We start from the raw sequence: 14,715 nt of genomic DNA, 5'->3' as shown, positions 1-14,715 counted from the left end.
TCTGGACAAAGAGGAAGGGGATTTGAATGAGATACAGGATCGGAAACCTTACGAGATAGCTAGGGGAGAGAGAAGGGTGGAAATGGAGCAAGGGTAGGGATAGGTAAAGAGTAGGAAGGGGAAGTGCACAGATCAAAATTGGGAATGGCCTGGGCAAGGAGAAAGACAGAAGGAGGTAAAAGGAACACTAACAAGCATTTGCAATGCAATAGGTCTCGCATTATTAAAGTTTGAGCTATTGGCATTGCTAAATAATGCAACACCAATAGCTCAAACTTTAATAATGCGACGGTTCGGTCGGAACTGTTAATGCAGGGCAATAGAATGAAATAGAGTTTCTAGCGAGATTTAGAACAAAGTATGCCATACTCTCACTAACACAGAAGTGAAAGATACAAATATAAGAATGGCCACAGGAATTATGTGAATACGCAGCTGCTGCGTTTTCCGCATATACATAGTAATTTACCGCATTTGCCATATAAGCCACCATCTGCTGCATAATCTGCAAAAGTTTCTAAATATGCAGCAACACGTGCATACTCTAAGATTGCGGGTGTGCTGGACTGTCCGCTGTTTGTAAGGAGCCGCCCGCAGTACATACTTTATGATTGCGGGTGTGCTGGACTGTCCGCTGTTTGCACGGAGCCGCCAGCAGGCATACTCTATGATTGCGGGTGTGCTGGACTGTCCGCTGTTTGTAAGGAGCCGCCCGCAGTACATACTTTATGATTGCGGGTGTGCTGGACTGTCCGCTGTTTGCACGGAGCCGCCAGCAGGCATACTCTATGATTGCGGGTGTGCTGGACTGTCCGCTGTTTGCACGCACTGAGAAAATCCACCTTGCTCCCATGAGCACGGTGCGTAGTTTAAATTATTTACGCGATCGCTGGCCTGGGAGCTATAAAGAAACACTGTGAGCTGCATTTCCAGACTAATCACTCCAATTTCACTGAAGACAGGTCAACGATAAAAACAGTTACTGTAATATTTAAACGAGTTCAGCCCTCAACCAGCTCTTACCTGTTTTCCATATAAGGCTGTCGGGTGCCTCCTCACCACGCCAAACAACTATGGAGCTCTAAGATCGCGAAACTGAAAGCGATTGCTATTACAAAACACCAAAACCCGCGAGTGGTGCGCGCGCGCCACAGCGAAACATGTGGTTTCAATTATCGCGCCCGTGTCTGGGCATGATAATTGAAACCACATGGCCTTTGGTGCGCGTAATAGACACCAATAGGCCATGGGCGGAGCAATGCGACCGCCTTTGGCCAATTGCGTGCTGTCTTTAATAAAAAGACGCACGCAAAGGCCAATGGCGTGGCCCAAAAGGAAAAGCACACGCACGAGAGTGCGACTCCTATGGCGAATTTGAAACCCCGTACAAGAGGTGTCTCGCTGTACGAGCAGTGCTGTGCACTGCAACGCTAGCCGCGAGACCTAAAAAGGAATGGAGGAACACTGAATGTGGCAGTCAATTCAAACAAAGATGGATGATGGGGATCGGCACCACGGTTAACTTTCATCACCAGATCAATGCCAGAATCACGTGTAGCAGGTCTATTAACTCCACACCATCATTGCTAGAAGTAAGTGATAGGTGATGAAATGGCCATAATGCCATAACGTGTTGTCCAATATTGCCCATTTTATCAAACTTTCTTGCTATTTAGACCTTAAACTGAGATCCCAGTGACCCCCAGCTGATAACTTAACTGCTAGATGATATCTCCTTTCCTTCACATCAGGAACATGGTGGGCATTACACAAGGTTTGAGGAAAGCATCTGATCAATACATAGAAATAACACCCACCTCCAGTGTTACGAACATTCTTTACCACCCATTACCTTACCCCGGGTAAGATTAACGAATATTTTTGATGCCCAGACGGGCTGCCCAAGTTGTAACCTGGTGGGAGCGGGGTTTATGCACATGTTTTGGGAATGTCCACAACCGGGAGAGTTCTGGAGAGACGTGACAAAAACTAGCGACCACGACAGAGAGAGAAATAACTATGACTCCAGGGTGCTGCCTACTACATTGGTTTCCCCAACCGCTAAAAACAAGGTCACAAGTAAGTTCATAGACTTGGGGTTGGTACTAGCTAAAAGAGAACTCACTAGTCAATGGAAGGCGAAAAATGTCCCTAGTGTATTAAGGTGGATGAGGGAATTTGGGAAATGAGCAGAATGCGAAGGGACATTCCGACTGCAAATGGCCCAAAGGAACGAGAATGAAAAGATGCTGGAGGCAGCAAGGGCATGGGTGGCTTTAGTAGAACTATTGAAACAACCCATTAATGAGGACGATGTATACCCTGATGAAGTAGACCATCCACCAGGGGATTGACCGCCCGACAGACCTATTAACCTGGATTGCTGACTGAGTGACTGACCTGCCTGCTATGATGTGCATCCCACGCAACTTTATCAACGGGACAAGCTTAATGGTCTGGAATACAGTATCTGCTGTTAATCTGTCCAACTCCTATACACATAAGGCTTGACGACTCAGCGACATGCCTGGGGGGTGGGGGGAGGATAGTTTAAAGGGAAGAGGGTTGGTGGGGGATAACTTGGAGGGAGGTGGGGGGGTTATCTGTTGAGTAGTAACTGAAGAATAGTATGCCAAAGAGCTACATTCCTGTAAATGTGATATCCACTTGTATTCACAGGCTGTACTGTAAGATGTATAAATCTGTTTCTTAAAAAGCAATAAAAATCTGTTTTAAAAAAAAATCCCTTACCACCCATCTGCTAAGTTAAACTACATATGCCATAAGCGTCCACTGAATTTAATTCTACATATAACAATTCCATACTCTTCAAAGCTTGCCAAATACCTTTTTCTGCACATGTCTAGCAGAAATACATTGAGGCCAGTCTCTTTCTCCTGCATCAGTTTGAGGATGCTTTGTACACAGAGGCAGTTTGCAGATCTGTATGGGTTTGGGGCGTCAACAGGCACCATAAAACTGTTACCATAGTTTTCATATCCATGCCCAGCATAGTACAATAGACCTGGAATGAAAAGTAAAATCATTCAAATGAGTGCACTATACAAACATTCATAAAGCAAGAAACATACAACATTGATTCTGCAATATTGTAGTTAAAAAAGGCACACTCCCACATATCCACTTTAATTATAATTTCCAACAAAGTACTTTCCCGCATTCATTATATTTTGAATAGAGAGATCATAACATGTCATTGATATATTACAATATTAGATACACAAACATAGGAAATGGTTAACAGCATAGCAACTGCGGTACAGTGTTCATTAACTAGTCTTAGTCTTAAGCATTATGAGGGGACCCACCGTATGAGATGGAAAAATGGTCCAATACATGACCTATGTCGCTTCTTCATTTTTCCAGCCCCGGAAAAGGATCTACACAGTCTAAATAGCCCCGTCCGTATTGAGACATAGGGAGGAGTCTGTATGTGGTGGCAGATAGAAGGGGGTTGGACACTCAGTGGTGGAGAGATGAATCTGAGCCTTGCTCAGACAACAGGGGTCAGACCATTTACGCTGTTCCGTTACCTCTTCATGGCGATTGTGGTGTTCGGTAGAGGAGATTTCATATCACCACGCTTTTCATTACCATAGGGAGCGTGTCCTCACAGGCTGCATACAGATGGAGCTGTGTAATGAACATTGCCCCCATATTTCCTGGAGGTAGGCTTGCAATGGCCTTGATTATACGCTTCCATCCTTTCGTGGAGGAGGAGGAGATCTAGGGTGCATTTCAGGGACCTACAGTAGATGTTCTTGGAGTGCTAGGACAAAAAATATGGTTGTACACCTGAGAAGAAAGTAGTCGGGACTGCTGTAACCCTGCTGAAAATTTAGAAAGAGCTGGAGACTCTTTATAGAACACTATATCAAGATGCAGTAGTGGTCCACGCACAAACTACCACTCCTATCACATAATGACCGTGTCTTTGACTTTCATCTTGTATATCGCTTTGCTGCCATTCAGCTAGGTTCACCCGATAGAAATACTAGCTACATTCAAGAGGCGGCCAAGCCACTGAATGCTAGAAGCAGGCTCAAGCCCAGTGCCTGACTCTGGCTCTGCTATAAGGTCAAAATAAGCCAAGCTTTCACAGAAGGCGATGTGACCAAGTGGAAACAACTGCCATGCACAACGAGAAATCAGGTTTGAATCCCAGTCTGCATCACCATCCTGTGAATCCCTTTCAAATCTTCCTGTGCTGAAAAAATAGGATAATGTAGTCTGTCTCTTATGTGAACCGCCCTTATGTCCTTGGGCAAGGTTTGTGGTATGTAAAACTTAAAATAATAATAATGTGGATTTCGACTCCAAATCATGCACTAATAACATCCCAAAATAATTGAGGATAAAGCAATAAAATCTGACATGAAAAAGAGACACCCATATAGTGCCTGAATTGCACACTGTGAAACTGGAAAACCTGGGCTTGATCCTGGCTTCCCTGCTTGACACAATATTGTGATCCTAGGCAAATACATTATTTCAGCAAATCTCTTTTTTGTTCATTATCTTATTTGAGAGAACTTTAACATACCTGAGTTAAGGATGTGTGCTGTACAAAAATCTCTCGTGTTTGATTTATTATCTTGTAATTTTGCTCCATCTATAAGAATCTAGTCCACATATAGGGTACGCATTACTACTGACTTGCATTTTATTCACTAATCGCATTGTCATCAGGGCAGAGACAGGAGTATTTCACAGTTAACTACTCTGACTTTTAATAAACACTTCTCAATGCAGAGTTATATTCTGATGTACTAAGGAGGAACGCTTCGGTGTGTTAAAGTAGTACACTTTGTGAATTGTTTTATTAAACATCTATTTATTAACAAAAAGAAATGCTTTCCATTCAACGAGACAATATACTTAGCAGTGGGTCAGACAAAACAGTTATATAGCATTATTAATACTGCACAGATACCTTAGTTCTCCAATAGCCCGTAGCACTCCCGGTTTAACCCAGAGCCCTCCCGCCTGCACTTTTTGAATTTGAAAGACACCGTATCATATTTCAACATGTTTGTTGCATGATTTACATGCCAAATATTTTCATGGCTTGACTCGTGCACTGGCTCTTAAAGGCAGAGCCGACCCCTGGCTCAGCTCTTCCTGTCATATTTGCTAGCTCGCCCACTTTCAATACAGATATCAAGGGGTTTTTGCCATTCAGCGATCTACTACTGCTTGGAGTTCTTCCAAGAATTTTAATTGTGGTCAACATATTTTTCATCAGTAGATCTTTCATGTGTATCCATCATCTTCCTGCTCCTGCACATGGGTTTCTCTTAGATTTTTTCTATTTGTTTTTTGCTATCGTTTTTCCAGCATCACCATCATCTCATCATGGATATAAAAATATCTCTTGTTTTTAATCAAACATAATACAAATGACTTCTGTGAGAAAGTGGATTATTAGTTGAAGTGGATGGTAGTCCTCTTCAAGTATTAATGATACAATCCTTTACTAGGGCGAGTTGGGTTTCAGTAATGTAATTTGAGCTCAACCCTTGGTAGCTGCAACACAGAGCAAACAGGCTTAACTGAGAAGAAACAAGTGCAAAGCATTTATCAGTACCAAAACATTTAATGAGTAGAAGAACAGCACAAAAGAAATTCCACTCCAATTTATAAAAAAAAGAGTACAACTGATTTCTCCAATAGACACGCAATTCAAAAAATCTGATTTAGGGAACCTAAGAAATGATTTTTCAAATGTTTAGATGTTTCTAGCTCAAAAAACACAAAGCACCAACTGCGGTTATATGGTGGCACTAGACTAGGTCAGAGTCAAAAGATCTTCTTTCCTTGGTTCAAGTAGGAATGGGTCTGGTGTTTCTCTGCACATGTTACAGCAGATGCACTCATCTTTTTTTTATCAGGGTTCTGCAGGTATAGTCCTTCTGTCTTCTTAAGTTCAGCAGTGCTCTTCAAAAGGTACACAGGAGTGCCAATTTTTTGCCTGGAATCAGATTGTGGGTGGGTTGGCTGCCTAACCAATGGGTAAAACAATTCCCAGGGGCAACCCTGCCCACTTTGACAATTTGTGAGGGTTTAGGCCTAATAAATCCCATAGTGCCCTGCTCTGCCGAAGTCCACCATGGCAGAAACGTTCTTCCCCTGGTGAGAGCTTAAGGCACACCCCTGAGGTATATCTAGGGAAATTAGAAACTCCCCAGGAAACCAGTTTTGGAACAATTTTGCTCTGCATATTCAATACATTATTGAAAGCTTACTTAAACAAATAGGGAAACATGCATCACTGAGCACTAATAGATGGGTGCACAAATCTCTTGCTAGATGGGGGTAATCCTGCTGGATGACATACATACTATCCACACAAGGGGAGAGGATAACTCCCTAGAGGATTGTCCTCATTTCAGTGCCACTGACTTCTCTCAATGACATTTGCAATCATTTTCAGAATCTGGCTGTAAACATGTTTGCAGAAAAGTGGAATACACTTAATCCCCATTTCTACTGCTTTCAGAAGCTGAGTGTGTGTGTGGGGGGGGTAAGAGTGGGAGCCCTTGTTTGTCCAGTGCTGAGTACCTAATGTATGCTTTACTAAACTTTTCCTATAATTCTGGTAGCCCTATGGCAGAGATGGATGCAATAGTTTTCTGTACTCTGGCAGCTTATCAGAGTCGTGAAATGGGTGTTTTTGGGCAACCGGTACCTACTGAGAGTACTACTTCTCCTCCCATGGCCTGCTGACTATTACGCCTGTCAAAGAGCAGTGCTTTATTAATAAGCAATCCATAATAAGTGCAGCTTTGGCTGTTGTGGATGCTAGATGCTGGTCTATGCTGTAAGCCCAGGATTACCAGTTGCTGCCTTTATATGTATTTTGAGGGTTTGATATGTTCTGGTCCAGTGAAAATTTGATTTTGGCCTAACTTTCTATACCCTGAGAGCCCAAAACACAGTCATCCTTAATTTAGGAGATCATGGGGTGAGTTTTGGTGTATACAGTCCTTTGCTCCCTGTCTTCTTTCAAGTTTTACTTATTGTCCAAGTAGGTTGTGCACTCCTACTCTTTTCCCAGTGGTTTGTCCTCAGTGTCTGATTTTAATAGGCATCACCAATCGAAAGAATTGAAGGGATGCCACAAACCTCGGTTGATGAACACTCTGTTTGGTTGCGTTTAGTGCAGCATGCTGCCTAGAGCAGTCTGTGACCTTGATATCCAAGGGTCCTTTAATTAAAATGTCCTCAGACAGCTCGGTCTGGGGTTTGCCCCCAAGATAGTTTCTTCCTGATGTGAGGACCAATACAGTCTATGAATGAAAATGATTTTTCTCTCCCTATTCCTGGACTAATATATACTACCAGGATCCTCTTACTTGTGGATACACAGATAAAATTGTCAGTGGCTACTGTTGTGTATAAACTCAGCCTGACAAATTAATAAAACATTAGTGCGAAACAAGGATAACAAATCTACCTTATGGGACCCCTGGTGCTTACTTTTAAATGACATACAATTCCTAATCCCAACCAATAAAAAGCTTCTAGCAAAAAAAGAGACATTCATAAAGGAGGAACTCATACGTATAACGAAATCTACTTTGAGCACACAGCCCTACACAAAATTACAAAGCGATGAAATTATCGATCGATCTAAGATTAACAAAATGTGCAGTGATTTTTGGTAAAATGAAAGTGTCATGAAGAACACTCGCAGCATATTTGAGAGATTAATGTTTGAACATTTTTCAGATCTGCTGCAACTTCGGGATCAGGTCCTTTTCTGCCACAACGCGTACACAAAAAGTCTCACATGGCGTCACTAATAACAGAAATCGAAAAACATGGAAATTACAAAAAAAAAAATGGGGGTGTCAGCTCGGACCACTTTATTTCCTTCTGAACAGTCGTGCTATCACAGGCCATCACAACTAGTCTTGGTCTCTTCTCAGATCTCTTCAAATGGAGAGAGAGCAAATATGTCAAGTCATGGTCATGGTAGAATCATGGTCATGGTAGAGTCTGTCACTCATCATGCTGCCTAGAGGGAAAGCAGCACCCCGAGTGAGGATCTGGCGATACTAGCCATCCAGACTACACTCTTCAACGTTTGATTAGGCAGGGACCGCGTCAGCTTCATGGCGTGATGTTGAAGATGCAGAACTCTTTTATACAGGAGGCGAAGCTAAAAGAGAACTCCACATATCTGCAACCTATGACCTGGAGTTAGAAGGTGCTATGGAGAGGCAGCTCATGGTGTTACCCTTCCTATTTTATTTATTTTATTTTAACCCCTTCGGTGCTCATGATGAGCTGGGCTCGTCATGGCACACAGTCGCCGTGTGCTCATGACGAGCCCGGCTCGTTATGACACCCACCCACGGGGGAAGCGCTGGCGCTCCCCCCGTGGGCGGCCGATCGGGGTTTTTTTCCTGGGGAAGGCAGGGGAAGACCTTACCCTGCCTCCCCCCACCCCCCCTCGCGTCATCAATGACGTCAGCGCGTCATTGAGGGTTCCCTTGGATCACCGACGCGCAGGAAGCCATTTGCTTCCTGCGCGTCGGTGATCTAAGAGGTTAGTTTTGGGGCTGGGGAGGGGGGGGTATTTAAACGAAAGAGACATCGAAGTAAAGGAAAGGGTTTTCCTTTCCCTCGATGCCTCTTTCGTGCATTCCTGCTGCACGATCGTGCGATTGCGCAGCAGTAATGTCCACTAGCGCCAGGGATTTGTTTTCATTTTTTTTTTATTCGGGCAGTGTGTTGGTTGGGGGAGCGGCCCCTTGGGCAAGGGTTGCTCCCCCAGTTGGGGGCACATGTTTTCGATTTGTTTGCCCCCCTGGGCGGGCAGATTTTAATTTTGGTGCATAAATCGGCCAAATTTGCGAACGTGCAGGGGAGTGGCCCCTTGGGCAAGGGTCACTCCCCTTTGGGGGACATTTTAGGAAGCCCATCACATTAGTTTTAGTTTTGGGGAGCGACCCCTTAGGCAAGGGTCGCTCCCCTTTTGGGGGCCTATATTTCTGCTTTGTTTGCCCCCCTGGGAGGGGACAGATTTAAATTTTAAAAAATGTATTTGGCCCACTGGGCCAATTGAATAAATGAAGTGGGGAGTGGCCCCTTGGGCAAAGGTCACTCCCCTTTTTGGGGCATACATTTTGGCTTTGTCTGCCCCCTGGGGGGGGGGCAGTTTTAATTTTCTTGGGGGCCATTTTAGTATGCCTATGATGTTAGGTTTTGTTGTTTTGATGTATGTTTTGTTTGGGGGAGCTTCCCTCATGGGGGCTATGTTTTAGGCTTAGTCTGTCCCCCGGAGGTGCGGGGGGGGAGCAGATTTTCTTTATAAAAAAAAAAAATGCCCACTGAACCACCAGGGATTGTTTAGTGTGGAGTGGCCCCTTGGGCAAGGGTCACTCCCCTTTGGGGGCTTATGATTTTGGCTGTCTGCCCCCATGGGGAGGGGGGGGCAGATTTCGCCATTTTTAGGTTGAGCATTTGAGACCTCTTGTATATTCTTTAGTATTTACTTATATGTTTTTATGGTTTGTGTGCTTTGGAGATCAGCCCTAGGACTGGTCTGCTTCCGCTTAGGGACTTTTCTTTCTGATCAACTGACTATTTAACTTTTTTGATAGAAAACGACCAGCAGAGGTCAGTAAAATACCAGAATCACTTCAGCCTTCTCTAGTTTTCAGTCATAGAAATTGTCTTCCACGAGCACCCATAGACAATAATATTTTTTTAAAATCTTGTATTGTCAGTGATATCACCACCGAAGGCCCACATTTTCTATTAAAAACAGAGCATAGAGCATTGGACTATACCATTTCCCGCTGAAAGGCAATATTTCTCCCCGTGTGTTCCAATACTTGGCGTGTCACGCAGTTTGGTGCTTATTTTCCCTCCATGTCAAAGAACAGCAATTGTTTCAGGGAGCAGGCTAATGTGCTGCATAGCTAAGTACATATAAGGTCCCAAAGGCGAGACTGATTGCATTGCAAATGCTTGTTTAATGTAGGGCCCACTAGGCCACCAGGGAGTTATTTGTGGAGAGTGACCCCTTGGGCAAGGGTCACTCTCCTTTGGGGTCAATCTCTGTGGCTGTGTCTGCCCCGCAGGGGGCCAGATGGCCATTTTCTTTTTTTAAATTGGGCCCACTAGACCACCATGGACCATGGACAAGGGTCACTCCCTTTTATGGGAGGATGATTGTGGTCATTTCTGCCCTCTTTGGGTGGCAGAATAGCAGTATGTTTTTTAGGCCCATCTGCCCTCAAGGGGGGCAGAAGCCACTAGCCACCTGTTTTTATTTTTTTTTATTTTTGTGTTTGGGAGTGGCCTCAAGGGCAAGGGTTGCTCCCCTTTTACGGGGGTGAATATTTTATTTATACTCTTAGGCCCACCTACCCCTTAGCTTGGCTGGTGGACTGTGTGTGCACTGGTGCATTATTTGCATATGTGATTGTAATGTTTTTTTCTCCTTTTTATTCTAGTGTAAAGCTTTTGATTCCTGTTTGTGATTTCGACAGTGGTGTTCTGCAGTTTTGCGTAGTTGCATTCTTTTGGTAAGAAAAACATTTTTGTTGTATATACTCCAAATTAGTATTTTTGTCATGTATGAATGAATTTTTTTGTATTTTTTTGTAAGTGGTGTCATAATGGCAGCATATTTAGTTAGTGTTTTGTGCAAGGAATTCTTTGCGATGTGTTTTGCATTGTCTTATATGTAATTTTCTAGTGGGATATTGTTGATCCATACTGTGTCTGTGCAGAGTAGGTGGTGGTGAATTTATCTGCTTCTGGCAAGTGAGTGGTATCGTTTTGGAGTATGTAGGTATTTCTGATAAAGGTGCATTTTGTTTATTACTCATTTTACAAAGTGTTTGTTGGTGTTGACTTGTTTGACAAGTTACTTTTATTAGTAAGCAGTATGGCTAGCCATAGAATGACTGCTCAGCAGGTGGTTGGTATGCTTCTTGAATCTTCCTCTGAGCAGGATTATGAGACTGACAGTGCGTCTGAGGGAGAGGAAGATTCAGGCAGTGAGTTATCATCGGATGATGAAGGTACTCTCTGTGCAGATGAAGCTACTCTCAGTGCGGATGAAGTGCCTGTTTTAGAGGTGGATACTGCTGTGCCGATGGTGCAAGAGGCATCTGGATTGCAGCCTGAGGCTGCTAGGCTTCCTACTGGTATTGCTGGACTCTGGGTTGATCCAAACAGCTTGTGTGGTTGCTGTGTCAGGAATGTGGGCATGTGAAAGTGATGGGCCCTTGAATGGTGCTGTCTGCTGGTGTGAGTGTTGTAATGTGATGGGCCCGCGGCTGGCGGAGTGAATGGTTTTGTATCTGTCACACGTATGAAAGGTGTATGAATGGCCTGTAAAGAGGTTGGTGCCTTGTCGTGGCTTTACAGCTCATGAGCTGTGAGTCAATGGTTCAGTTTCTCGCCCTTTCAATTATTAACAGTGCATTTCATTTTTGTGAAATCACTTGCTTATACAATTGTATATACTGAACCATCACTCACCCTCATGCCAAATCCAACCAGTATGTGTGTGTGCTTGAGGATTAGATGGCTGTGCAGTAATATTTGTCTTTCTGAAGCAGGGTGTACCTTGTCCCTCTTTGTGAATGTTGTAATGTGTTGCTTTTGTGCCTGATGGTGTGAATGGTTTTGTGTGTATTACCTATGAAAGGTGTATGAATGGCCTGTAAAGCGGTTGGTGCCTTGCCGTGGCTTTACAGCTCACGAGCTGCGAGTCATTGGTTCAGTTTTTTGTCCATTTAATTATTGACAGTGCATTTCATTTTTGTGAAATCTCTTGTTAATAAAATTTAATATACTGAACCATCTCTCGCCCTCGTGCCAAATCCAACCAGTATGTGTGTGTATTTGAGGAATAGATGGCTGTGCAGGAATCTTTGTCTTTTTCGTTTCTCTGCCAAGGTGTACGTTCCATGGAAGAATAACCCACCAACTGTAGATATTGTCGTAAACCCATGGGAGTTCATGGAGATGTCTCTCTTGTGATTTCCAAAAAGTTATTTTATCCACAATGTCCTGCAAATCTCCAAATGTCTGTCACATTTTCCTTGCAATATTGTGCCGAAATTCACACGCTGTAGAAACAAACAACAAATTATGTCAAAACGATCTGGTTTTGCAAGGGGGTCAACTGTGTTTTTGGCCACGTGCTTGGCGGCCATCTAGGGAAACCTACCAAATCCATACATTTCTGAAAACTAGACACCCGGGGGCTTCCAGGGAGGTATGGCTTGCTTGGCTACCCCAACGTTTCCTTACCCAGAATCTCCTGCAAACCTCAATTTTAGCTGAAAAAAATCACTTTTTTCACACATTTTTGTGTGGGAAAGTTGTGGCATCACTGGGCTCACTCAAATTTCCCACCACCCAGCGTTCCCCCAGGTCTCCCGGGAAAAATGGTGCCTCACTTGTGTGGGAGGCCCAAGTACCCGCGACAGGCAAGGGCCCAAATCATTTTTTATAGGCAATGTTGATGCTGCCTCACTACGTTTTGGGCCCTTGTCTGTTGCGGGTACTTGGGCCTCCCACACAAGTGAGGCACCATTTTTACCGAGAGACCCGGGGGAACGCTGGGTGGTGAGAAATTTGAGTGAGCCCAGTGATGCCACAACTTTCCCACACAAAAATGGGTGAAAAAAAGTGATTTTTTCAGCTAAAATTGAGGTTTGCAGGAGATTCTGGGTAAGGAAACGTTGGGGTAGCCAAGCAAGCCATACCTCCCTGGAAGCCCCTGGGTGTCTAGTTTTCAGAAATGTATAGGTTAGGTAGGTTTCCCTAGATGGCTGTCGAGCACCGGGCCAAAAACCCAAGTGACCCCCCTTGCAAAACCAGGTAGTTTTGAGATAGGCAACTTTGATTTCATCTCACTACGTTTTGGGCCCTTGCCTGTCGCAGGTACTTGGGCCTCCCACACAAGTGAGGCACCATTTTTACCGGGAGACCTGGGGGAACGCTGGGTGGTGGGAAATTTGTGTGAGCCCGGTGATGGCACAACTTTCCCACACAAAAATGTGTGAAAAATTTGTTTTTTCAGCTAAAATTGAGGTTTGCAGGGGATTCTGCATAAGGAAACATTGGGGGATCCATGCAACCCATACCTCCCAGGAAGCCCACGGGTGTCTAGTTTTCAGAAATGTATAAGTTTGCTAGGTTTCCCAAGGTGCCCGCAGAGCTAGGGTTCAAAAACTACAGCTACGCACTTTGCCAAAAAAGGGTCATTTTTCACTGTGAAATTGAGGTGTGACCACGTTGCATTTTGCGCCGTTTCCTGTCGCGGGCACTAGGCCGACCCGCACAAGTGAGGTACCATTTTTCTCATAAGACGTTGAGGAACGCGGCGTAGGTGGAAATTTGTGGATCCACGTAGATTCCTGAACTTTCCACCACAGAAATGTGGGGAAAGTGTGGTTTTTTGGACAATGTTTTAGGTTTGCAAGGGATTTTGGGTAACAGAACCTGGTGGGAGGCAGTCAAGTCACCCCATCCTGGATTTCCCTGGGTGTCTAGTTTTCAAAAATGTATAGGTTTGCAACATTTCACTAGGTGCCGGCAGAGCTAGTGCTAAAAAACTACAGCTAGACACTTCGCAAAAAAAGGGTAAATTTTCATTGTGAAAATGTGGTGTGTTCACGTTGGGTTTTGAGCCATTTCCTGTTGTGGGCACTATGCCTACCCACACAAGTGCGGTACAATTTTTATTGGGAGACTTGGAGTAATTCAGATTTGTAAAGCAACTGTTATTACCTATTGATTTTTGATGCATTTCTGCCTTCCAAATGAAAGACTTTGTGTAAAAAAGAAGTCATTTTGAAAAATGACCGATAATTCTCATGCTAGTATGAGTATTCCCAATTTCGAAAATGTGCAAATATGTACTGTTTCTAAACTCTATAATTTTTACCCATTTCAGAAATACATAGGTCTTTCATACCGATTTTTCCATGTATACATTTTCCCACAATAATTGCTATATACCCGGAACATAATAAAAAACCATTGCAAATTGCTGCTCAGTTTTTTACTCTGGGTTCGTTGGGCTATTGGTGAACCTACAAGTCTTATATATCCCCACAACCAGGAAGGTCCACCGGATGTAACGGTACATTGCTTTCAAAGAGATGTCATAATGAGAAGAAGTTACAGGTACAAACGTTGACACAAAAGGCTGTTTTTTTCAACTAAATTTCATTTCCTCCTATATTTAACGGTTAGTTTCTATAAAGAAACCTTAATGGATCTACACAATTGACCCCTTGCTGAATTCAGAATATTGTCTACTTTTCAAAAATATATATAAGTATAGATTTCCAGGATCCATTATTGCTTTCAGACCCATTTCTACCATTAACTGGAAGAAGATTGAAAGCACAAAAAATAGCAAAAAAAGTCTATGTGCCAGAAAAATGCCAAACTGTGTAAAAAATGTTGGTTTTCTGACAAAAGTCTGTCATTCCCTAAAAGCTGTGAAAATTGTGATTTCAGCCCCACAAACCCTTTTTTGATATCATTTGCACAGAAAAACCCAGATGCTTTCATTTGTAGCCCGTTTTTCCCATTTATAAAAAAAAAAATGATTTTTTTGCTGTATTTTGGCTAATTTCTGGGACCCCTCCAGGAGAATCCACAAACCCTGGGTACCTTTAGAATCCCCATGATGTTGCATGAAAAGGA

General features: G+C 43.5%; 1 protein-coding gene across 4 annotated transcripts in view; it reads right to left on the bottom strand.

The window, feature by feature from the left end:
• MALT1 (MALT1 paracaspase) overlaps window positions 1–14,715 on the bottom strand; it is a 597,152-nt gene that overhangs the window by 156,956 nt on the left and 425,481 nt on the right. For all 4 annotated transcript variants that reach the window (XM_085630418.1, XM_085630393.1, XM_085630403.1 and 1 more), the window contains one exon: window positions 2,848–3,025. In XM_085630418.1, coding sequence (XP_085486544.1) covers window positions 2,848–3,025 — 178 coding nt within the window. The remainder of the gene's footprint in view (window positions 1–2,847; window positions 3,026–14,715) is intronic.

This window comes from Triturus cristatus, chromosome 2_1, assembly GCF_964204655.1.
Source record: "Triturus cristatus chromosome 2_1, aTriCri1.1, whole genome shotgun sequence".
Lineage (NCBI taxonomy): Eukaryota > Metazoa > Chordata > Amphibia > Caudata > Salamandridae > Triturus > Triturus cristatus.
The sequence above is the reverse complement of the archived record's forward strand: the minus strand, read 5'-3'. Positions and strand labels throughout refer to the sequence as shown.